General features: G+C 47.2%; 2 protein-coding genes across 2 annotated transcripts; both read left to right on the top strand.

Annotated features, from left to right (window-relative positions):
• Window positions 1–331: 331 nt before the first annotated feature.
• Window positions 332–10,589, top strand: LOC133068482 (uterine milk protein-like). The gene is made up of 5 exons (XM_061159703.1): window positions 332–368; window positions 2,666–3,323; window positions 5,959–6,226; window positions 8,030–8,177; window positions 10,380–10,589. Exons 2-5 carry the CDS (start codon window positions 2,687–2,689, stop codon window positions 10,587–10,589), a joined length of 1,263 nt encoding a protein of 420 aa, XP_061015686.1. The 5' UTR covers window positions 332–368; window positions 2,666–2,686.
• A 2,880-nt stretch (window positions 10,590–13,469) lies between these two features.
• Window positions 13,470–25,939, top strand: SERPINA11 (serpin family A member 11). Its single transcript, XM_061159701.1, has 5 exons — window positions 13,470–13,512; window positions 17,127–17,772; window positions 19,643–19,916; window positions 22,843–22,990; window positions 25,721–25,939. The coding sequence occupies exons 2-5, from the start codon at window positions 17,130–17,132 to the stop codon at window positions 25,922–25,924; spliced, it is 1,269 nt and encodes a 422-aa protein (XP_061015684.1). The 5' UTR covers window positions 13,470–13,512; window positions 17,127–17,129; the 3' UTR covers window positions 25,925–25,939.
• The last annotated feature ends 341 nt before the right edge of the window (window positions 25,940–26,280 follow it).

Genomic DNA, 26,280 nt, shown 5'->3' with positions numbered 1-26,280 from the left:
TCCTTGAAGCCGGAGGTTCTCCTCAAGGGTGAAAATCAGGCCTTAGGCATCATGCCCCCGCCCCCACCCCGTACCTAGCCCAGAGTATGGATCTTAGTAAAAGCTAAGTAAGTGTTTGTTGAAATAACGCATGAGTAATTGAATGAACAGCAGCTCAAACAGTACCACAATCCATTGATTTGTTCACTGATTCACCAGAACTGAAATGATTCAGTTCTTGTTTTGTCTGCACCATATTTGAACACAACTATTTGGCCAAGTTAGTATTAATTCAGGTTTATCCATTTCACTACACCAATGGCAGTATAAATAAGTCACTGACAGAGGCAAAGAGCAACATCATAGATAACGGCGGGCTCCCCTGAAGGGTAAGTCAGCTTTCTTCTCTTGGGGATAGTGAGGGTGGGTGTTTTATTGCTCTTTTGCTATGGGTCAAGCAGCCTCTGCCTTGGGCGAGATGATGAAAGATCCAGGATAATAAGGGTGTGTATATTTTCTAGAATCTCCTGCATCCACTGCTCTCCCCGCCCCATAGCTCTCTTCCACTCTCTGGCCCCCTCAACCACAATGTCCTCCATTCTCACCAACCCTTCTCCCACTTAGATGAGGTGGATGGGGGAGGTGATGAAGGGGGGAAGGCTGGGAGAACAATGGTTGGCAGTGAGAGGTAGGGGCTAATTGGAGGAGACAGTGCGGGACTGATGTAGACTGCTTAGGACCAGGTTGCTGAGTCGGGCTGGCAGGAACCAGGGTATGGTAGGACTTCTCTGCCACCTGAAGAATTTGGACTCCATCCCCTTGAAACTCGTGGGGAACCAAGAAACAGAAGTGATTGACACTCTGAGGAGCCCACTTTGGCTGTAGGGTGTCCGGAAATGTTGGTGGGGGGAAGAATGACAGGCAGGTGACGTTGTCGTGGCAACTTGGGCTGCATAACAAAATACTGTAACCTACGTGGCTTAAGCAATAGAAATTTATTCTCTCACAGCTCTGAGGCTGGAAGTCCAAGATGAGGGTGCCAACATGGCTGGATTCTGGTGAGAGTTCTGGCTTGTAGATGGCTGTCTTCTCATTGCGTCCTCACAAGACCTCATCTCTGTGGTGCACACGCAGGGACGGAGTGGGGACAGCCCGTACTCTGGTGTCGCTTCTCTTATGGGAAACTAATATATGGCTACATGCAAGGGACACTCGTGACCTCATCCGACTCCAATTACTTCCCAGAGGCCTTCCTTCAAGTACTGTTACATTCAGAGCTAGGGCTTTTGACATAGGAATTTCGAGGGGCATAAACCTTCAGTCCACAGTAGATGCTATTTCAGTAGCCATGATAAGGGACACCAGGGGTGGCAGGGATAATGCAGAGAAGTGGACCCTGTGCCTGGAACTGAGCTGGGTGCCATAGGAGACGAAGGAAGGGAGGACAGGCCCTGCCCTAAGGAGGTAGAATTGAGCACAAAATCAGGTCATGGTTCTCATCTTTTTCCTTCCCATCAGAGGGGCCAGAAATCCTGCCATCTGCGCTCCCTTCAGATGCAAGGCCTGACTTCTGGTCTCAGTCGTGGGGTCACGTGTGGGGACATTCATTCCTTCATTTGTGGTTGCTCACTCAGTTGTGTCCAGGTCCCTGTGGCCCCACAGACTGTAGCCCTCCAGGCTCCTCTGCCCATGGAGTTTTCCAGGCAAGAATACTGAAGTAGGGTGCCATTTTATACTCCAGTGGATCTCCCTGACCCAGGGAGCAAACCCATGTCTCTTATGTCTCCTGCAACGACAGGCAGATGCTTTACCACTAGCGCCATCCAGGAAGGCCGCATGAGGACAGAGAGGGGTTTTTGCCCCGACAGTGGGTGAGGGGCTGTGGCTGACAGCACGGACAGAGCGTAAGTGAGGCGACCGGGATTCCTGAGCCGACCTCCGCCAGGCTCTCGGTTTAGCCGATGACCAAGTTGTCTGAGCGCCACCCGGGATTCACTTTAGAAATCACACCAGCATCTCTAAAGTCAGATTTGGCAGGCCTGCATCTGGACTTTGGGCTGCTAGCAAGTTGCTTTTGGAAAGGTTGAATTTTCACGTAAAAATCTGGATTTTTAGATGCTTCAGAAACAATAAAAACAACAAAAAAGACACCCAGCACCACTGCCCCAGAACTGATCCTAGTCATAGCTGGAGCTAAGTAATGCCAGCCCCTTCAACCTGAGCACATTGGTCTGTTTTCCCCAGCCCCCAGCATGCCTTACTTCACTACACTTGCTGTCTTTCCATGGGGGTATTTCTGGCCAGACCTCTGTGGGTGTCTGAACCTGCAATCTTGGCTCATTCTCTCCTCCTGTTTCTTTCCTTTCCACACTTGTCAGGATAGTGTCATGAACCCTGTACTTAAAAATGGAAAGAAAAAAGTGTGGATGGAGAAGACTCACTTGCAGGGTCAGCTAGGGGCAGAACTAAATCCCTCTTAATCAGGTCACTTTAATTTGTCTTTAGTCAGGTTCCAAAATCCTCATTAGACCTTCCTCATTGGACTTAGCTAGCATTCTCCAATGCAGGACTAATAGCAACCCCACCAGGTGAGCTGCATATAGATAAAGTGAGCCTTTTTCAATCCCTACAGCATTGAGAACACGTTCCGTGGAATATTCACCCACATACCTCTTCCTTCCAATAGCAGCTCTGGATTGCCGCAGAAATGTCCCACAGGAGAATGCATCTGGCCCTGTCTCTGGTCCTCATCCTCTGTGGCCTGTTTAATAGCATCTTCTCTGAAAAGCAACAACACTCTCAACAGCACATGGACCTAACCTTATTAAAGAAAATTGCAGCTCTCTCCCAGAAGATGGAAGCTCACCCTAAGGCTTTTGCCCAAGAATTGTTCAAGGCTTTGATAATTGAGGATCCCAGAAAGAATACCATCTTCTCCCCCGTGGCCATGACCACCACCCTGGCCACTCTCTCCCTGGTGATCAAATCCACAATGAGCACCAACCACCCTGAGGACCTGAAACTTGACCCTGAACTGTTGGATGTGCACAAGCACATACAGCATCTTGTCCACATGGGGCATGAGCTAGTGAAGAAGAAGCAACTGAAGCACCATGACATTCTCTTTATCAACAGCAAAACAGTGGTCCACCAGATGCTCCTTCAACAGATAAGCAAGCTGCAGGGAGTGGACATTCAGATGATTGACTTTACAGATAAAGAAAAAGCCAAGAAGGCGATCAGCCACCACATGACTGAAAAAACACATACGAAAATCACAGACTTAATCACCGACCTGAACCCTGAGACCATCCTATATCTTGTCAACCATGTTTTCTTCAAAGGTGAGGCTTATTAAGTGCATGAATTCCTGTTTTGGTAATCTTTGCCCTTGTGTTTCCTAACAGGTTTAAGTCAAAAAAAAAAACCATAATTTTTGTCAGTATCTCCCATTTTCTCAGAAACCAGTAGATTTAAAACTTTTTTAACTGACTTTGATATCACTGCATTGTCTAGCATTTTTCAGTGTTTCTTCTCTTAATCCTCTCAGTCATCTTGTTTGTGGTGCTTAAGATATTCTGGAGTAAAACGTGATCATTCTTGCTGATAAAAAGGGGGGGAAAAGACATCTTTTTTTGCAGAGCCATGAACATTGGCTAATTCGCTTGTCTTGTAAGGTCGGATTAGTGCGAGATGAGATGCTTTCTGCATCTGTGCCCCGTGTTGAATTTAGGGTCACACACCACATATCTAAAATATCAGTGTGAATTCCTGGTCACAGATCTTGACATCACCAGTGCTTCTTCGGGTGGCCTCAGAGTTACCCCTCGCTGGTATCTATTTACATCCTCTTCCTCCACTCAGTATCACCCGCCTCCTTCTTCCACTGACTCTCAGCTGTGACCTCTCCAACTGCCCGAATGCGGACAAGAAAGCAGGTCAGGCAGGATGTCCTCCATGTGCTGTCCAAGGCCCACAACACCTCTCCTCTCTCTCCCCTTCCATCACAGCGAAGAAATAGTCGTGCCCTCGTCGTCCTCAAGGCGGCACCCCTTCTGTCTTCCCTGTCCAAGCACTCCTCCCACCTGCCTCTTACCCCAGAGCTTGTTTCTTTCTTGTCTCCTTTGCTGTTTTCTCTTCTCCTGACTTCTAAAAGTGTCTCCCACCTCACCTGGGCTCACAGCCTCAAACACCATCTGTACTCTATTCCCTAGTCTCTAGATGAGGCCCGGACCACCTCCCCTGAGGGCCAGATTCTAATACCTTTGGGGGGGGTGTTTCACAGACCTCCAAACACAACCCCCCAACCTGGTACCACCCCCAACATCCTTTGTCTCCTCATCTCAGAGAATCACAGCACCATCTACCCACCTGCTCCACACAAAACCTCCAGATCCAAGAACACAAGTCATATGGATTCTGCCTGCAGAGTCGACCTGGAATGTGTTGACTTCTCACCATCTGAGAAACCTAGCCCGGAAGTTTCTAGCCCAGGCCAACACTATCTCTTGCCTAGATGACTTTCCAAAGTTAATTACTCAGTTGCCATTCATGCCTGCCTCCAACCTCTTCTCCATTAAAAGGCCAGAACAGTTTTCTTAAAACATAAATCAGCTCTCTGTTTTATTCATTGTTCTAACCTCAGTAGGTACTATGGTACCTGGAACATTTTTTGAGTTCTAGGAATTTTAGGTTTAAATGAGTCAATTCATGGATATTCTATTACTGATTAAACATGGTTCTTACCAGGACATGAATAGTGTTTGTCCTGTCCATGATAAGTGAGGGAACTGCTCACCAAACAGTGCTTTCCAGCATAGGATGTTTGCTGAAGCCACTGGGACCATCTGTTATTCATATTTAGGCCCACAGTTCCAAACTACATACCTGGGACATAAAAAGTGCTCCAAAAATGATCCTTTTTTTTTTTTTTTAACCATACTGTGTGGCCTAAGGGATCTTATTTCCCCAACCAGGGATTGAACTTGTGCCCCCTGCGTTGGGAGCAAGGAGTCTTAACCACTGAACTGCCAGGGAAGTCCCAACATGAATGATCTTGGAGGGATCATTTCTCTGGATATTCCAGAGAACTCTGCAGCATGATTCTCCCTTGGTGGTGGTGGTTTAGTCGCTAAGTCATGTGCAACTCTTTGCGACCTCATGGACTGTAGCCCACCAGCCTCCGACAGTTTTTCGAAAGCTTTACCATACCACTCTCTAGAAAGCAAGAAGCAAAAACAGAACAGAGAGGACTTCAAGTCTGCCTCTAGAATCAGAAGCAAGACTAACACTTGTAGAGATTTTCCACACCAGACCAGATGGCCATTACTCTGGGTGATGGATGCTTTTTTTAACTGGCGTATGCTTTGAATTTTTCTTAAAATCCACTGGGAATTGCATTATTTAAAATAGAATTTCACGCAGAGATGTGCACGTGTACTGAGGTGTGTGTGCCTTTCTGATGAAAAGCTTACCTCCTTGAATAAAATTAATACACTTTATTCTAAATAATTAATTTTTTGGAGTATGATTGCTTTACAATGTTGTGTTGGCTCCTACTGAACAGCAAGTTTAATAAATTTTAAATAGATTTCTTTACCATTCTTTGAACTCTTAAAACACTCATATGCAGTAGAAATTTTCAAGGAAGGGATGCTGTGATCAATGTTTCCTGAATTATTTGATGACAAAAATCCTTTCTTGGTGTTATAGTTCCAGAGGCAGTTATTTTGGTAAACATCTTTCGAGAAATACAGATTTAAAGAAATTGTAGGGTGATTATTTTTGAAAATCATGTGTTTGCCTTTATGTCCTTTGACCCGTCTAGAATTTTAACTATTCTGCTCCCTAGAGTCAAGGTGTCACCTTAAACAGACTGCTTCCTTCTCAAGCAGATCACCTCTGGGGGCCCCAAACATGAAGGTGATGATGACTTTTCCACCAGATCACTCTTTGACTTTTCCTTCCTGATTTTCCCAGGCATCTTGAAAACAGCTTTTCAGGCCAAACTCACCCAGAAGGAGGACTTCTTTGTGAATGACCAAACCAAAGTGCAGGTGGACATGATGAGAAAGACAGAACGGATGATGTACAGCCGGTCAGAGGAGCTACTTGCTACGATGGTTAAGATGCCTTGCAAAGAAAATGTGTCCCTAATTCTTGTGCTCCCAGATGCAGGGCAATTTGACTCTGTTCTAAAAAAGATGACTACTAAGCGAGCTAAACTTCAGAAAACCAGTGACTTCAGGTATGTTATTCTGAAGGAATACTTTAGATTTGAATTAGATATTTGCTCAGCCCTCACTTCCTCTATGCAAAAGCCTTATTTGGGTGGCAAGGGTAGACAAGTTTGGCATCTGGTTATTTCCTAGGATATGTGTAGAAAATGAAACAAACCAAACAGGAAGAATAGTGACCTGAATCCAATTACCAAGTTGGAAGCCCCTTCAACTGTTAATTATAGTTCTTTTGGTGACACGTACAATATCAGAAACCCACTTTGTAAAAGATCAAGTGGGATACAGAGAGGAATTATTGGAAAAATACGTGAGAATTTCACGAAACTTACAAAATACATGAAATGGAATTTCAGGGAATAAACACAGCCAGGTCTCATGAGGGAGTGGAACAAGGGACGGCAAAGTCACCTGGAACTCCGTCTCTCTTGTCACAAGTCCTTGTTTCTCCCTCTCCAGCTCAGCAAACCAGCTTTCCCCCCACACTAGCACACAATCCACTCACCCCCAAAATATTTTCTGAGCATCTATTCTATGCCAGAAACTGCTTGGTGCTGGGAATACAATGACTAGCCAAACACATCTCTGTTCTCATGAAATTTTCAGTCTGGTAGAAAAGCTACAAAGTCAACTAACAAATACGCAACTTCAAACTGTAGAAAAGCTATGAGAGAATGGGTAGGGTATATAACAAAATTCAGTGGTGGAGTGTTCATCAGGGATCTTAAGTAGGAAATGATCTTAAGGCAGTAAATGTCAAGCTGAGACCGCTGTGGACAGACACGACTCTCCTCCGTTCAATCAGATGCTCCAACCCACACTACACTGAGCATCTTTCAGTTCCAATTACATAATCCTGGAAGAGAAAATTGAATCAATCCAGCTTGAGTAACGTGTCCATCAGGCTCCAATTAACGCAGATAAATTACATAGCGAAAGTGTGATCTTCAATGGCCCACTGATCTTGGTGGTGGGAGTCGGGGAACAGTCTTCGGGCAACAAATGTGCAGATTGGGAAGAAATCTGTAAATAGCATTTAATCCTACAGTTGAGAGCCATCTCAGAGTGGATCTGTCATTTTCTGCCACAGTTGTGCCTCCCACAGTATTCCTGGTTGGGGCAGAGGGGATTCAGCAGTGGAGGAAGCCAGCTGAGTGGGTTGCTATCCAATCAGAAGCTCAACACGGCATTGACACAGGCTAAGATGGATTGGTTTGTGAGCAACTAAAAATGTTGGGTGAGAGGGCTGGCACTGCACATTGTAATGTTTTGTTCAGTTGCTAAGTCATATCTGACTTCTTGCAACTGCTTTCTAATACTCTCCCTTAGTTAGAGCTGCTGATCTGTAGAAGGAGGGGTCCTCCTTTCTGTTCCAAAGAATATCATCTGAGATGGAACTTCCTCTCCTGTGAAAAATCCCTATGCTCTACCTGCAGCAAGAGGATCCCATGTCCCCCAGCCCCCTCAGCACGTTTAGGCTCACCACCCAGTTTAAACTGCTGCTTCCAGATGGAGGGTTAGAGGGACTCCGGGCTGGATGCCCTTGGTCTGACCCTCATCTTCTCTTGTATAGAAAGCCTGCGAAGGGAATCATTTGAATAGTAAAGTGTATTCTGAGTTAGTGGTTTGCTTGGAAATTCAACATTGCAGCTCAGACCCCAGCATCTTTAATCTTCCCCCCAAGCAAGCCCTGAGAACAAACACTTCTATTGTATTTTCATTAGGAAAAGATCTATCAGCCTAAGCAAGGTACAGCCCATGGACCCCAGGACAGAGACATAGCTCAGCTTCCTTGTCATTTTCATTCTTAACAGACTGGTGCACTTAGTTTTGCCCAAGTTCAAGATCTCTGTCAAGATAAACTTAAAGCATCTACTTCACAAGATTGACCCCAAACATATGCTGACTACCACAGCAATTTCACGGGACATCACATTGAAGGCTCCCCTGCCTAATTTGGAGGTGAGTGGGGCAATTTCTAGGGTCTCTGTTTTATTATCCACCACAGCCCTGATTGAAAATCAGTTTTTTAATATAGCAGTTATACCTCTTATCTGCCCAGATCCCTGGGCTTTGGGGGTCCTTTCATCATTCATTCACTCAAAGGTTATCGCTTCAAGCCCTGGAGGCATGCAGGGGTAAAGTCATGGGCCAGCCAGACAATATCTTACTCCCATAGCTGTTATGTTCTATTGACAGGGCAGACAGTGAGCATACCCACAGACCTTTATGCTCTGTGTCCACCTGTGATACATCGTCTGCAGAAAAGAGAGCAGAGAGACCAGGAACAGTGGGCTGGGGTGCAGTGGGCAGGCATTAGAAGGGCTGGGTTGGCCTTTATGCCAAGTCCTGGATAAAGGGCGAGGGAGAGCAAGGGGGCATATGCCTGGGGACTTGTGTTCTGGGCAAAGAGACCAACCAGGTTATCTGGAGGGGATGTGAACTTGACATTTTTTAAGAACCCCAAGAAAGCCTAGGCAGCTAGAGTGATGAGTAAGACAGAGTCTGGTAGGAGGTGAAGGCAGAAGTCAGGCAGAGCCGGGTCACTTGGGTCTCCCAGGCCCTGGATACGACTGGGGTTTTATTTGATTGACATGGGAGACCACCAAGGCTGACATGAGCTGACACGTTTTACAAAGATCACTTTTTGCCATGTGGAAAACAGGCAGTGTCCCTGGAGGAAGAGGGGACCCAGTAGGAAGTTTGGTGGGTAACCCAGGTGAGAGATATTGGTGGTTATACGGGGCATTCAAGGGAGAGTTAACAGTGATGAGAAGGTGCTGTGGGCTTTTTAGACAGAGCTGGGGAGCGGGAAGGGGAGTCGGGTTTGTGAGCTAGAAGAGTGGGAAACAATGGAGCCAGTGTCTGAGGCAGGAAAGACGAAGCAGGGGTGGGTCTCGGGAAGGCAGAGACTAGCTCTGCGAAACTGGAGATGCCGGTTAGACATCGGGATGCCAGGAAGCATCTACTCGTGAGACAATTTTACCCACCCTGGCAGACACAGGGGTTGCCCTCCAATGACTCCGCCAAGGTCACTAGCTAGCTGGCTGCCTTGTGGCTGCCCTGTGACACTGCCCAGAACGTAAATAGCAATCAGAGTCTGTCATCCTGGTGCAGCACCTGACAAACTATAAAATACTTTCTCACGGTTTCTCTCACTCAGTCTCCCAATGAACCCAAAGAACCCTGGTCTTTAATTGGGAGATGAGGGACCTGCTGCTCAGAGACATCGATGGAGTTCCAAAGTTGGGACCCCACAGGCATGCTGTGCTTTCCATGGCCCCGTAAGCGTTAGTGGCTCAGTCGTGTCCGACTCTTTTGCAGTCCTGTAGACTGTAGCCCGCCAGGCTCCTCTATCCATGGGCTTTCCCGGGCAAGAATATTAGAGTGGGTTGCCATGCCCTTCTCCAGGAGATCCTCCCAACCCAGGGGTTGAACCCGGGTCTCCTGCACTGCAGGCAGCTTCTTTACCATCTGAGCCACTAACAAAATCCACCCAGCAGGTGTGCCCTGAGTGCTGGGTTTGGGAGATGTTGAGCTCTTCACAATCCAATACAAACAATGTCATAGCCACGTTCCCCAGCAGGGCCTCCTGCAGATCAGGGGTCATGTGTGTTCTGGCACAAGTGCTTTTTCTCAGAGGGCAAGTTGTCCTTGGTTGGATGGAGACAAGAAAACCTAGCTCCCTGGTGGTTTTCATCACATCCTTTTCTAAAAGTGTTGGAAAGGACTATCTCTCAGTTATTTTGCGGGAATTTTTTCTAAGCCTTCAGACCACCCAGGCTTCCTCTGTGTTTTATTCCCCTTTCCTCCCTTTTAAACGCACAGACTCCTTGAGTCATTTGCCCAACCCTGAGGATGTCTGAACACAAGAATCACCAACCCTAGTATTGACCCCTCTTGGGGACATCTAACGTTCAAGGGCAAATCCAGTTGCTGGGAGCCAAAGGCAGCTTTCCAGGAGTGGAAGCCAGCCTTCCTCCAACTGCTGGTGGCTTTTCAGGAGTGGAAACCAGCCTTCCTTCACCTGGCATCAGCTGTCGGGGGGTGGGGGCTGCCCCCCCGATCTTGGCCATAGGAGATTGCTGGGCACACCCCACCCCCACCGCCTCCCCCACTCCCGCCAGCTTGGTCTGGGGCTAACCCAGAATCTGTGTCTTCCAGGCCCTGCATCAAGCTGAGATAGAGGTGAGCGAGCATGGCTTAGCTGCGGACGCAGCCATGCACACAGAAAATCTGCTGAAAATCCCCCTGAACGCAAAGGAGGTCCCCGTGGTCGTGAAGGTCAACAGACCCTTCTTGCTGTTTGTGGAGGATGAGATGACTCAAAGAGACCTCCTTGTGGGCACAGTCGTCAACCCCCAAGTTGACTAGAGGCGGGGCCAGGCTGTGCAGCGCAGGAACTTAGCGGGCCGTGAATAAAAAGAGTACAATTCACCAGCCATGCGTCAGAGACCCTGAGACTGAGACGTGTGGTCTGGGAATGGAGTGGGGACGGGTCTTCACTGGTGTCTGTCCAGGAACAGAGCGGTGTAAGACGGGGGCCGAGGGGGTCTGCCAGGGACATTTGGCCAGGATGTCTTCTATCCCCAAACAAGGCTGACGTAGGCAGAGAAGCAATTCTGAATGGTTGAGCAGGTGCGGGAGGGCTGTTTCAGTTGGGGGCTGTCTCACAGCCTTGCTTCCTGCCCAACTGGCAGTCAGAGTGTGGCCCCTCATCCGTACTTTCCCCCTGCCCCCTGCCCCCTGCCCCCAAGAGCCCCAGGCAGAGGAAGGTCCCACTGCAGAGAGGAGGCTGGGAAGAGGACAGACCCCTGGGGGGGCTTCTGTGTGTTCACCCAGCTCCAGGGAGAAATGGGGGTACCAGAGAGGCTGAAAATCCCAAATATGTTGACAGCATCTTCTCCGTCCCTCATCTGGTTTCTTTTCATCTTTATACCAACCTTCTAGTAGTAGTTGTTGTCGTTCAGTCGCTAAGTCCTGTCCGACTCTTGCAACCCCACAGACTGTAGCCCTCCAGGCTCCTCTGTCCATGGGATTCTCCAGGCAAGAATACTGGAGTGGGTTGCCATTTCCTTTTCCAGGGGATTGTGCCGAGCCAGGGATTGAATCCGGGTTTCCTGCATTACAGACAGATTCTTTACCAACTGAACTAAAACAGCCTTCTATGAGAGAGTTATTATTGCCCCCTACCGCACAGGAAGTAAAAGTGATGTGGGAAAAAGAAGACAATCATGCACAGGATAGGGTGTGTGTGTGTGTGTGTGTGTGTGTGTGTGTGTGTATGTGGCTGGGACTTGGGTATTACCCGGCTGGCTATGAACTGCCTTGTACATATAGAATCATGGAGTCTGATGGCAACCAGACATTTGACAAGTCAGGTCCAGGGGTGAAGGGCACAAAGACATTGGCCAAACAGGCTGACCCAATAGTGCTATCCATGCAGCAGGACCTTGCCTGGATGGGCTAGCTCAGCATAGCAGCCAGAGAAGACTAGGCCAGATGGTGAAATGAAACTCTTCTGGTAGAAATTCCAGCTTCAGTGCTGAAAACACAAGGCCAGGAGTGAGACGGGTGGACAAAGATGGGGCAGGGGGCACTGACTTCTGAGCCGTGCAATGACATGACCAAGACAGAGCCTCCTGGGGGCCACCATGAGACCCAGGAGCCTTGGACTGGACAAGAGAGACCTGGGCCCCCTCAGAACATGAAAGTCCCTCTGTGGTGGGATTTAGGACACAACCCAAGTATGCTCTTCTGGGGATGATATGAGGCCGAAGGAACCCCATCCCCTACCAAAGGAGTCGTTTCAGGGCTAGAACTTTCATTCTTTTAACAAAGACGCCCAAGAAAAGGCCTTGCCACTTGCATTATCACTTAAATCCAAGCTACAGGAAAGGAGAGGCCTGGGAATGGGCCACAAGAGTACCTTGGAAAAGTAGTTCAGTAAAGCAGCTAACTCAAGAGAGGAACCCTGAGGTGGATTGTTCTAGAAAGTGTGGAGGAAGTGGAGTCAGAAGCATAAGCAAATGGAAGAAGGCCATGAGACCCATGCTTGGGCACAGATCATATCCAAGCAGATGCATGGCAGAGGCAGAGAGGGAAGGTGATCATAGAGGATGTTGAGGGCCTGGTTCTGATCTTGGTGGCCCCGACCTGCCATGGCTTGAAGCAGGGTTTCGGTTCCTGGTCAGAGACTGAGGTCAGGTTGCTGCAGGGAGAAAGCCAATTCCTAATCACTAGACCAGTGGTCAGTGACAAGGCCCTGGCCCCTTGGCTTTGCAGAAAAGAATTCCCATAAATACAGAAAGTACTGAAGCAATTACAGTGTTTACTTGGGGAAAGAGTACAAGACATGTAGACAGACATGGGTAGACTCAGAGACAGAGAGAGAGAGTGGTGCCCTCGTGGTAGTTTTAATCACTTATATGGGGCATTTCTTCTGGGTTTGCCTGGTTCTGAACCGTTGTTGGGCTTCCCTGATAGCTCAGTTGATAAAGAATCCGGCTGCAATGCAGGAGACCCCAGCTCGATTCCTGGGTTGGGAAGATGGGTCCTCTCATGTGTACACGCGTATCTTTCAGTCAAGATGAGTTCCATCAAAGAGGCCTATGGGTAACTGGCATCACTTATTATGGGGTGGCGCCCCCTCCCTTTTTAACCTCCAAGGAGCTTTCCAGTCAGGAAGATTTTCTTGACTTTATGTGGTCCCTCATCTCTTATCTGGGCAAGGCCCAGCTTCCTCTCCTGATGGTCCTGCCATTGACCTTTTGGAGTTTTGGAGCTTGGATATTTCACAGGGAATAAACTCCATCTGCTTACCCTGGAGGAGGGGGGCATCTACCGCCTGCCTCAGTTCCATTTAGTAGAGGGTGTCCATGAAGGATTTGTTCAAGGTGTGCAGCATGATGGTTTGACTTACACATATTGTGGAATGATCACCACAGTAAGTTTAGTTAACATCTCCTATTCAGAGTGATTCATGAAGAACATGGCCCAGAACACACAAAACACTGGTAATGGGTCAGCAGCTGCCACATCACCACCCCCTGACGTCACATCCATATGCGAATGTCTTCACTCACCAAGCCGGGTCCAGGATCTCAACTCACTCTGCAGGACAGGCCAGCAGGACGGAAACTGTAACAAAAAAGGTCACTTCCGGTCTTCATGCCGGTTCTAGGAATTGACCTGACAAATATTAACTAGGCTGCCGTGATCGTCAAACACTATTTTCCTGTGGGTAGGAGGCGAGGCAGTGCTGAAGACCCAGGTACCCCAGCCCAGGGACCTTGCTGTGAGTACCACGCTTGTGTCTGAAATGAAGGTGGGGGTGACAGCACTCTCTCTTCTCTCCCTCCCCCTGCACTCCTCTGCCCCCTCCCGCCCCAGTCCCTCCTTCTCACTTTGGCAGAATAAACATCAGAACTGAGTTCCCTAAAGGAAAAATGCAATGATGTACTGCATCTAAGTCTTGAAGCAGGAACTTCAGGTTTTAAACAACCTTTTATAAATAACTTGGCCTTTAAATTTCTTTTGAGAAACTCCCAGTATTTCTCACAGTTAGACAAGAAAACAGAGCAATACAACCCAAAGCAAAATGATCGCATGGTTGTAGCAACTTTATGGGACATTTTATCATATGAAATAGGGATGCTTCAGGGCCCTGGTCTGGAATTTGACCCATGCTCCTGCCACTTGTGTTTGTCTCAGCCCCTAAGACTCAGTTTCCCCGTGGGTACAACAGGGATAATATTACCATTACCGAGGGCTTAGGTTCTCATAAGGATTCCCTGAAAGGACATGAAGCAGTTTTCCTCGACTGGGGCACTGCTGACATGTGGGGTGGACCGGGCTTCCTGGCTTGCGTCTATTCTAGCATTTCCAGAGCTTTCTCTTTCCCTCTGCACTGCAGCTGCATCTCCTTCTCCAGGCTTTGAGATGATCCATCCCCACCTTCGCACACATCCCTCCCACAGCATCTGAGAACAGGCTGGGAGCTAGTGATCCAATACAGCTAATATCTCCATCTCCACCACAAAAGAAATGATAAGTAGGGATGTTATACCTAATTCATGGGCTTCTTAATTTTCTTCTGAGATCTTTTGGGGAAAGGAATAAAGGAATAACTTTGGTGTGACTATATCCAGCCTCAGTAGAAAGGGGTGAAAATTAGCATTGCATGCTTCCTATGTGCCAGGTGCTCTTTACATTATATTACGTCTCATGATCCTTAAGCAACCCCACCCCCAGGAGGTAGGCATTGTCGTTTGCATTTTGCAAATATCAACCAGCAGTTCGGAAAGCTTCCTTAACACAGTGTCACCCGATGATTTAACTACAGAGACTTGATTCAAACCCAGGCCCTCTGACTTACAGTTCAATCCTTTGTGAAATAGATACTCTGCAGGTCTGGGTGTCCTTGGGGTGCAATAAGTAGAATGTGGTGGTGAGTTCACTGGGATAAAAAGAATAAACTGGAAAAAGTTAAAAAAAAAAAAAAAGAATAAACTGGAAAAAGTTTTATTACAGCTGTATTTCTAATTTTCTCCAGGGGCAGTCCAATATTTAAGCTGTTCCGTTTCTCAATATGAACGAGAATCATTACTAAGTGGGCCTGTTTAGTTCAGTTCAGTTCAGTCACTCAGTCGTGTCCGACTCTTTGCGACCCCATGGACCACAGCACGCCAGGCCTCCCTGTCCATCACCAACTCCCGGGGATTACTCAAACTCATGTCCGTTGAGTCGGTAATGCCATGTACTGAGCTGCAATGGAGGAGTTAGGACGTGGCCTTGGGGATCTGCCTGCAGTACTTTGACCAGCAAACGTGTTTCGACATAATCGATAATGAAGCTACATTCCTCCCTCCCAACAACTGGCCTTGGGGGTTTAAAGGGATTCCTAGGGCACCAGGTGCTATAAACCATCTGCAAAAATGTGTAAATGGCCCAGAGATCATTGGTTTGGGTGAAAGGCATTAAAGGTGCTGATTAAGAACTTACTGACCAGAGAGACATCTTTTGTTACTGGAACGTTATTGACCGAGTCATTTCAATATTCACTTACATAGCAAAACACCAGGCACAGGATTTGGTTTTTGCAAAATCCCCTAATCAGTAAAGTGTTAAGACATAAAATGCATCAGGAGAGACAAACGAGGATGGGGTGGTGAGCTGTGGATGGCCGCTGAGGCATGGAACAACAGAAGGGTCAGTCTTAGAAGGAGCAAGGGGCCGAGACTCCTTACGGAGGACAGCAAGTGGGTGTGGGGGGCCGAGTGCAAGCTCTGTGTCGATGTGGGGACCCATGTGTGATAAGCCTTCACCCCGAGCTGGTGCTGCACTCCTCACCCCGAAACACTTTGACCCTCTAGGGGTGGCATGAAGGCTCTTCTGGCCACTTCATATTAATGGAGTGATATTAATGGTATTATGATACTATGGATGATATTGATGGAGTCATATTAACAAGCTCCTTAAAGCACAGGAGCTATTGTATATGTTTCCTAGGCAGTATTAACAACCTTCCACAAACTGGGTGGCTTACACAACAGAAACGGATTCTCACAGTTCTGAGGATGGGAAATCCAAGATCGAGCTGTCGGCAAGGCTGGGTCCTGAGGCTCCAAGACGGGAGTCGGCTCCAAGCCGCTCTCTCTGCTCCTGTAATCTTAGGTGCTCCTTGGCTTGTAGAATCATCACCCTGATTGGTCTCTGCCTTCATCCTTACATCGCCTTCTCCCTGTGTGTCCCTGTGTCCAATTCCCCTCTTTATAAAGGACATCAGTCATATAGATTAGGGCCCATGCAACCTCATATTAGAGCTTCAGAGACATAAGAGACGTGGGTTCCATCCCTGGGTCAGAAAGATTCCCCTGGAGGAGGACATGGCAACCCACTCTAGTATTCTTGCCTGGGGAATCCCATGGACAGAGGAGCCTGGCGGGTTACAGCCTGTAGGGTTGCAAAGAGTTGGACATGACTGAAGCTGCTTAGTCCGAATGCACACAACCTCATGTTAACTAATTACAACTCAATGACTCTACTTCCCAACAAGACCACGTTCTGATATGCTGAGGATTAGGACTTCAATATTTGAATTTGTGGGTGGGAGATTCAATTCAGCAGATATCTTTCCTAAACCTCTCCATCAGTTAAGATACAGGTTTCAGCCCCTGCAAGTGACAAGAGCTACTGGAGATAACAGAGATAGAGTAAATCTCTCTCCTCTCCCTCCACCCCCAGGCTCCATTCATCCCGTGGCTTTGCCACCCCTCATGGGCTGCCCTCACCCATAAGGTCTCTGAGGTCGATCGGTCACATCCACACTCCAGCTCACAGAGACCAGAAGAGCAGAGGGCATGTCTCCTTCTGGGAGAGCCTGGCCAGGAGGTCCATGCAGCGTCTTACCCCCTCCGGTAGGCAAGACGCTAGTTAAAGGCCACACCCAAGTGCAGGGGAGGCCAGCATCACTCCTGTCATAGTGCCCTGACTTTTGTCCCATACTATTGAGGGTCTCTCCAGTCTTTGAAAGTTAACAAATTGTTGAAAGAATGACTAGATAGTAGAAAGAAAAAGGAAGGAATGGAAGGAAGGAAGAAGGAAGGGAGGCAGGGAGGAGGAAGGCAAGGGGAAAAGACCATGGAAGATGTTGGAGTTTATTTTGGGGGTAGGGGGGTTAATCGTTCAGAAAAAGCAACAAAATCTTATAGATGAATCGATATATAAAGCTGAGAAGGGGCTCCTGCTGTGACCTGGGGGAAAGTGTCTGGAGTCAGCTTGCTTACCCCCTCCTCACCCTCTGCAGGGCCCCACTTGACATCTCTGTGGGATCCAGCCTGGATGTGGTGTACTGTGTAAACACGAGGCTGTTTATGAAGAAGGATGATGTGTTCCCCATCTTGTTTTCAGAGGATGGGGCCAGCATGGCTGTGGCTGCTGGGAGCTGGGATCCTGGTCTCTGTCCACTGTCAGCCCTTTCCTGCCCATGGAGAAAAGAGCCCGAGGGTGCCTGAAGCCCCCCATAGTCAGCTCTCAGAGACCCTCCCCGCCTACCAGAAAATCACTCCCACCCTTACCAGCTTCGCTTTGCGTCTGTACAAGCAGCTGGCAGCAGAAACCCCAGGAAACATCTTCTTCTCCCCAGTGAGCCTCTCCAGCACCCTGGCCCTGCTCTCTCTGGGAGCACAAGCTGATACCCGGACTCAGATCCTGGAGGGCCTTGGCTTCAATCTCACCGAGACCCCAGAAGCCGACATCCACCGGGGCTTCCAGAGCCTCATCCACACGCTTGACCTACCCAGCCCCAAACTGGAATTGAAACTCGGCAACTCTCTGTTCCTGGACATGCAGCTGAAGCCTCAGCAGCACATTTTGGACAACATCAGGGAGCTGTATGGAGTTTTTGCCTTTTCTGCCAACTTCACAAACTCTGATGCAACTAGGAAGCAGATTAATGACTACGTGAGAAGGCAAACGTACGGGCAGGTTGTGGACTGCCTGGAGGAATTCACCCAAGACACGTTTATGGTTCTCTTGAATTATATGTTCTTTAAAGGTGAGGGCTGGCTCAAGCTCCTCCATCTCCAACCCTGCCCCTAAAAGCCACCTATCTAAAAGTCTATAGCTGTATCTTCTGGAAGTTACCTCTACTATATTTAAATACTGGTCTTATTTGTTTTTATTGTTGTTTAGTCACTAAGTCATGTCTGATTCTTGCCACACTATGAGCTGTAGTCCTCCAGGCTCCTCTGTCCTTGGGATATCCTAGGCAAGAATACTGGAGTAGGTTGCCATTTCTGTCTCCAGTGGATCTTCCCAACCCAGGGATCGAACCTGCGTCTCCTGCATTGGCAGGTGATCTCTTAACCACTGAGCCACCAGAGAAGCCTTGATCTTATATCACTACTTCTTAATTTACCAATATTTGATTTCTTTTGCCATGTTTTTTCTGTTCTACTTTTACTCTGATTTTTTAATACAATTTACAGCTAATCTTGCTTTTCTCTTAGTAATTCACTATTAGGGAAATAGTTTAAGTTTTATATCATTGCCTATTTCAAACCTACAGAAATTTGTAGAGAATGACATAAAAACCACCATGTACCAAGAATTAACACATACTAACATTTTGCCATTCACTGCAGGTTTTTTGAAAAGCAATATTGCAGATACATTCAATTCCTTCTTAATCCTTCCCTAGTCCCATTTTCTTCCTTCCATTCCTCCCTAAAGGCAACCAGTATCCTAGGGTTGGTGTGTATTCCTCACATCCTTGGGTTCACACCATTAGGGTCTGAGTCTAAATCATGATTGGTTCTCCTGAGTCTGACACAGGTTTAAGGATGTGTTCAGGTTAAGGACATTTGCTGAATGAATGATTTTCAAGGTAAACTTTGGCTTTATGTTTAAGGCCTCTAGGAATGTTATTCATTCATTCAAAAGCATACATTAAGTACTAACTATATCACAGGGACTTTGATTACCTTTTGGGGAAATCTGCTGGAGACAAAGTTTCAATCCCTGGGTTGAGAAAATTCCCTGGAGAAGGAAATGGTAAGCCACTCCAATATTCTTGCCTAGGAAATCCCATCCACAGAGGAGCCTAATGGGTTACAGTCCATAGGGTTACAAAAAGTTGGACACGACTTGGCGACTACACAATAACAATATGAATAAGGCAGAGTTTTCTCATTCTTGTGTAGCCCACAGTCCCATGTGAGTTGTAAGTAAAAACACAACTACAACTCAGTGGAAAAGTGATAGTATTCTGGGTAGATATGGTTGTCCTGGAGTTCTTGGAAGATACAACTTTCCAGATTCAAAGAGTGAGGGAAGCCTTCCTGGAAGAGAAGGCATCTAAGCTGAGACACGCAGGGTGAGTTAGACTTACTCAGGCAAAGAGGCTATGGGAAAAATGAATGGAAGAGGGTTCAGCTTGAAATATACTGTGTGCAAAGATCCAAGGAAAAGAGTTACTATTGCATTTTCAAGAAAGAAGCAAATTTAATTAGACTGGTGCACGTTTAGTCTGGCTACAATCTGGGAAATGATTTGGAGGAGAATAAGGGTAGAACAAAGACAAGTCAGGAGGTTCCTGAAATGGTTCAAAGTCAGATGGTGGCCTCAAATAAAGTGGTGACTTTGGAGACAGAATCAGCAATACTTGGTCGTGGATTGGGGGTGGGCATGAGGAACAGGATGAGCCAGCCCCCTCCCCCATCACCAAGACCAGTGTTTTCAGGAGGTCAAGTCAGGAGGTGATTGTGGGTAGAGATGGTAAGTAGAAAGAAAGAAAGTATTGCACACGTGGCCAGGACTGTGAGAGATTCTGCATCTCTAACCAGCCTGGCTGGCTGAGTGTATGTCTGCCCAGGCTAGCCCTCTTAGAATGTCTTCTCATGGTTTTGTGGGTTTTGTGTCCTAAGCCAAGTGGAAGCATCCTTTCGATCGTTACCAGACCCGGAAGCAAGAGAGCTTCTTTGTGGATGGGAGGACCTCTCTCCGCATCCCCATGATGCACCAGAAGGAAATGCACAGGTTCCTCTATGACCAGGAGGTGGCCTGCACTGTCCTGAAGCTGGAATACAGCGGAAATGCTCAGGCCCTGCTGATCCTCCCTGACCCGGGGAAGATGGCGCAGGTGGAGGCCGCTCTGCAGCCAGACACCCTGAAGAAATGGGATAAATTGCTCCTCCCCAGGTAAGTGCCAGAGCGGAAGGACTCTGGCTGACTTTGTATGACAAACCAGCAGGTCTTGATCAACTCCAGTTGCAAGATCCTAAACCCTAGCTTGGCTCTCTGCACTGCCAGTTAACCAACTATGTGATCTTGGGCAGTTCTTGCCGTGTGGGTCTCAGTTCTTAGTCGCTCAGTCATGTCAGACTGTAGCCCACCAGGCTCCTCTGTCCATGGAATTCACCGGGCAAGAAAACTGGAGTGGGTTGCCATGCCCTTCTCCAAAATGTGGGTCTCAAATTTTCTCAAATGTAAAATGGGGCCGTTATAACCACCACACTGGGTTGCTTGGAGGATTAATCAAGTTAATACGTAGAGAATATGAGAGTGGTACTTGGTGCAGGAGAAGGGCTCACCAGGTATTAATCATGATTACCCCTTCCTGGACATCTTTCTGCTTTTCTTCTTGTCTTTTTCTCTGGATAATAATTTACTATGAGAAGACAACTAAGTGTATGTAACAAATCAGATCAAGGACAATTATCCAATATTAAGAATAATTATAATTCACAGAACAGTGGGTATTTCTTAAAGAGTGCCTCTTTTTTAGCTAAAACATTCCTTAAAGAAGCTAAATACCAAGAAGAATATTGTAAAAATAAAAATGCTGATTGCCAGTTTGGGGGAACTCTACCTAACCCCTTCTATCTCACTTGCTTTTTGGCTTGTGGTTTTTCTCATAGTGGTTTTAGCCTTTTCTGGTTTCCCTAGACTGCATACTCCAACTAACCCATTCTTGAGATGTTTCTTCCTTTATGGGGTACTCTGGATAAAATCTGGCCTCAAGTTCTAATTACCTCTTGCTGCATAACAATCCACCCCCAATAGACTAACTTGAAAAACAGCCATCTAGTATCTCTCTTGATTCTGCAGGTGGACTGGGTTCAGCTGGGCGGTTCTCACTTGGGTCTCTCGTGGATGGAGTCAGACAGTGGCCCGAAGTGGAGCACTGGAGTCTCTTCCACTTGGGTGTCTAGAGCCTGGGCTGTCTGGCTGGCTGAGCTAAGAGCTTAGCAGGCATCTCTCTCTCTCCAGGCAGCATCTCCATGAGGCTAGCCTGGGCTTCTGCACAGCAGCTCGGCACAGTTGGTATTGTTATATGACAGCTCAAGAATCCAAGAGGGAGCATTCTGAAAGGCAGGAAGTGAAGGCTCCCGCTCTTTTAAGGCCTGGGCTCAGAAGTTAGCCAATGTCATTTCTGCCATATTCTATTGGTCAGAACATTCACTGGCTTCAAAGGGGTGAGGTATAGACTAAACCTCTTAAATCCACCATCACTACTTGATAGGTATCAGTCACCCTCATCCCCACAGGAGCCTTCTCTCAGCACCCCAATGACACAGGTACCAAGGATAGAGAAACGGTGTTTTGTGTTTGGGTAGAGATTCAAGTACCAAATAAAAGAGATACAGGTCAAGGACAGAGGCCAGAATTTAAAGTATTATTCCTGTTGTTTGTGAATCTACACATCTCTGGTCAGTTTGATTCCAGCACCATATTCTCAAGCTCTCTTGGGATGAACCTGCCCTTTCCCCCATCACAGAAGAAAGTACCATAGAATCTTCTAGACCAGTAGATTTTTTTTTTCTTAAGAAGGATCTGTTTTGACCTTCCACTTTGACCTTCAAAAATCAAAACCAACCTAGATTATTTATCTAAACCTCAGTGGTTCCCCGATACCATTTGTTGTGCCAGAGAGTTACAATATCATGATAGCGTTTGAATGGGCTTCCAGACATGGAAAATTCAAGCTTCCAGGTTTCCCTTTATTCAGCTATGAGAAAGGCTAGTCTGCCCACGGGAATTGTGTTTCCTGATAACTCCATTTTTTACTTACATTGATTGAACACCTACTCTTATGTTGGGCTCTCTAAAACACACCCTCATTTAGGCTGTACTCAAACCCTGCTCCGTGGCGGGACCTGCCCTCCAAACGCTGCCTGTGAAAATTGTGTCTGGTTGGCTCAAAAATTGGCCAATGTAATTTCTGCCATACTCTATTGCTTTCTGTCCTCCACATTTGTTTCCTTTTTATCACTGTTCAACCCCTGACTTCCCACTACCTCCCACTTCAGTTAGACATCTGTAACGTCATGTTGGCCTAGGAGTTAAACCAGTAAAAAATAATCTGAATTGGCATCTCTAATTTGAATTTATTTGAGGCACAAGTTTCCAAGCTGGCTTTAACTAAACCAAGCTTGCAGGCGTCATGACAACTGTCAAACAGTAATTTCAGAGATGAATAATCCCAGGAAGAAAGGGACAGAATTCTCTGGGTCAAAGGAAACTTGTGAAAATAACACTAGGAATAAGACAATCTGATGGCGAAGGCATGGCAGTAACAGGAGAGAGAGTTACTCTGGATTCATGACGTCACTTTACATGCAAGGTCTCTCATCAGATCTTCAACAGGCCCTGAAGTTCAGATAGATGAGAGATGGTGTAGCTTTATTAGGGGTTTGCCAATAGATGGGTTTAGGATATAGTTCAGAAACTGAGCCAACAGAACTTGCTAATGAATCAGATATGGAGGTGGGGCAATGTTAAAGCATTTACCTTCCACGGTTACTATGTGACTTCAATCAGCGAAGCCCTGGAAACCTAACCCAATGTGCAGCACCTAGAAAGTCCTCCAGAAATGTGATGAAGATGAAGACCTCTAGCTGTGCCAGGAGTCGTCTTAGATCCAGACAAGATACTCTGTGTGGTCTGAAGAAAAGGGAGTTCTGGATGGTGGGATGTTCTGGCATAGTAGGTGGTATCATGAGAAGCCTGGTTCCCCCACCCTCGGGAGCACATCTCCCTCCCAAAGCTCAGGCTGCCCACACACAGGGCAAGGGCAGCATGTATAATGAGATAGTGGCTCTTCTCCGTCTGATTCTCTCCCCAGCCTGCTGGATTTGCACCTGCCGAAGTTTTCCATTTCTGGAACATATAACCTGGAAGAGATACTTCCCCATATTGGTCTCACCAGCTTATTCAACTCGGAAGCTGACTACTCAGGAATCACCGGGCAGCTCAACAGAACGATCTCCAGGGTAAGGTGGTGTGTGTGGATGTGCGTGTTGGCTGGGAGGGGGAGGGTATTTTCTCCTTTGACATAAGGTTCACTTGAAAGTCAGGTGCTTCTTTTTTTCGTTTCTGGTTCCTCAATATCACAGTCTTTAAGGCTTCTTTTCACTGGCAGCTCCCTTTTTTACTCCCCTTTCTTCTAGATTTCTGTTTTTCAAAGAAAGAACAGAGTCTTGAATAGAGTAGACGCCCATCCATGGAGCCAGAATTTCCCCAGGGGTGGGACCAGCCTTCTTTTTATCCTTTAAACTTCCTCCAAAGGCAGGCAGTGAGATTCTGTCTGCCTTTATTAGAACTGTAGAGAGTAGAGGGCATGAACAGGAAGTGTATCCATCAGCTTTGCTGTAGTAACAAACAATCCCCAAATTTCAGTGTCTTCTTATAACAGAGGTTTATTACCTATCCATGTGACATATCAGAGTTGTATCACTACATCTTGCTACAAATCTACTTGGCATGTCTTCTTCATTCTAGAATGCAGGTTAAAAGAATGTAGGCTTCTATGTGGGACATGCCATTCTCATTGCAGTGGGGGAAAAAACAGAGAAAATATGCAATGTCTCTTAACACTTCTCCTCACTCATGGCCTCTGTCAAGGCCACTCATCTGTCCTTGACTAAGACGAACCCCACAGTTAAGACAGCCATCAGTGGGGTGGGCTCATGTTCTGTTGCAGGAGGCACTGCAGGCCACAGGTGTGGGTGGGGGCTGATGACAGCCTAAAGGAAGGGAGAGTTCGTATTTGAGAAGAAGAATGCAATTTTCCATAAGAGGGAAGACCAAAAGGACCCTTCTGTTCTTCCATTACCTTCCTAAGGTAGAGTCATTATCAGTTTAGTCTTGGCTAGGAATTTCATAAAGAAAGTATACTGTCTTCAATTTTGGAAAGAGCAGCTGAGATTTGGAACATGAAACTAGGGAATAGGGACAGGGTTTTGAGTGTGTGTCTCTGTGTGTGTGTGTGTGTGTGTGTGTGTGTGTACCTGCCCACCATGGAGAGAACAAACAAGAGGAAAAAGGAATAATTTAACCTTTTAAAGGATTTATTTTATGGTAACCTTCATTGTTAGATTTATCTTTTTACAGATCTTTTTAGAAATGAAAGAGACTGTTAAGGCCAATATTTTCAATTTAATTAAATTTAAAGCCTCAGAAACCTTCCTAAGGAGTTGTGTGAAAATGAGTCTTTAAAGGGCTTCCCAGGTGGCACTAGTGGTAAAGAACCTGCTTGCCAATGCAGGAGACATAAGAGATGCGAGTTCAGTTCCTGGGTCGGGAAGATCCCCTGGAGGAGAAAATGACAACCCACTCCAATATTGTTTCCTGAACAATCCCATGGACAGAGGAGCCTGGCGGGCTACAGCCCATAGGGTTGCAAGAGTCTGACGTGACTTAGCATGCAGGTACAAGGCTTTAAAAGAGCAGAATTTTTTTAATTAATTAGTTTAATTGGAGGCTAGTTATTTTACAATATTGTGGTGGTTTTCACCATACATAGACATGACTCAGCCATGGGTGCACATATGTCCCCCCATCCTGAAACCCCTACCCACCTCCCTCCCCTTCTCATCCCTCTGGGTTATCCCAGAGCACCAACTCTGAGCACCCTGCTTCATGTATCAAACTTGCACTGGTCATCTATGTTACATATGGTAATATACATGCTTCAAAGCTATTCTTTCAAATCATCCCACCCTCACCTTCTCCCACATAGTCCAAAAGTTTTCTTTACATCTTTACTATCTTTCTAAATTCCATATATATGTGTTAATATACTGTATTGGTGCTTCTCTTTCTGACTTACTTTATATAACAGGATCCAGTTTCATCCACCTCATTAGAACTGACACAAGTGTGTTCTTTTTTATAGCTGAGTAATATTCCATTGTGTATATGTACCACAACTCCCTTATCCATTCACCTGCCGATGGACATCTAGGTTGCTTCCATGTCCTAGCTGTTGTCAACAGTGAAGAGTAGAATTCTTTCCATGGAGGCCAGTAGAGGGCTCGGCACATCAGACAACCTGGTTTTGCTGAGCTCATTTTGGAAACCATTGACTTAGGCGGAGCAAGCCATTTTATGAGAAAACTGAGACTTAGTGAGAACAAGCACAGCTCATAGCAGAAAATGACTCCCCAGCCTGTGCCTCAGGTACACCCGAGCACTTGGGAAATGCTCCTAAAAGTCGCTGTTGGGTTTTTACAGACTGGTGCATGCTTGAGCAGGCTTCCCAGGTGGCGCAGTGGTAAAGAATCCACCTGCCAATGCAGAAGATGCAGGATACATGGGTTCCATCCCTGGATCGGGAAGATCCCCTGGAGAAGGAAATGGCAACCCACTCCAATACCCTTGCCTGGAGAATCCCAAGGACAGGAGATCCTGGCGGGCTACAGTCCTTGGGGTCGGGCATGACTGAGCAAATATGCATGCTCGTGAAGCCCTCAACCCCGTTCAGGCCTATCTGTTTCTCCTTCAAAGAGCAAAGAGCATGGCCAGGGTGACACCCGAGGAGACGATGGAGGTAGAGAAACCCGTGAAGGAAGGAAATGAAATAAAGGCAGGAGTTGCTTCCTGGGAGGGTGGGGCCTGGGTGGGGTAACTCCGCCTCCATCTCCCTCTGCCGCACAAGGTGGCCTCAGACCCCATGAAGCACCCTGACCTCATGCTGTCTCTGCCCCCTGCTCTCCTTCTAGGTGTCACACAAGGCGACAGTGGACGTGAGTGAGCGGGGAACCGAGGCAGGCGTGGCCTCCGGCCTTCTCTCCCAGCCTCGGTCTCTGAAAGCGACGTTGGCCCCACACGCCCGTTTCAACCGGCCTTTCCTCCTGCTCCTTTGGGAGGTGACCACCGAGAGCCCACTCTTCCTGGGAAAAGTTGTCAACCCAGCTGCCGGGTGACCATCATGGGAGACCAGGGGGTGTCTTGTCCCCTTTTTTTAAACACAGGAGGGCCAGCACCAGCCTGCATCTCAGGGCTGCTGCGAGGACCAGTGAATCAGTGTGCAAAGATGCTAATAAAGTTGACCCTGGGTTTTGTGAACAGTGAGGAGTGATGCTTACAGGAGGGGGTTGAGCACCCACAGCAGGGGTCAGTCATTCACTCTACTGTCTCCTCCCATCTGGAGTCAGCTGTGGCTAGAAAGTTGGCGATGAGAACAGAATGGCCTCCCTGGAGTTGTCCACTGCTGCTGCCACCACCACTGATCCTTCCTGAGTGTCCTTTGGGCAGAAGTCCTAGGAAAAGGCACAAAAGA

The sequence above is a fragment of the Dama dama genome, chromosome 13, assembly GCF_033118175.1.
Source record: "Dama dama isolate Ldn47 chromosome 13, ASM3311817v1, whole genome shotgun sequence".
In the NCBI taxonomy this organism is placed as follows: Eukaryota; Metazoa; Chordata; class Mammalia; order Artiodactyla; family Cervidae; genus Dama; species Dama dama.
The sequence above is the reverse complement of the archived record's forward strand: the minus strand, read 5'-3'. Positions and strand labels throughout refer to the sequence as shown.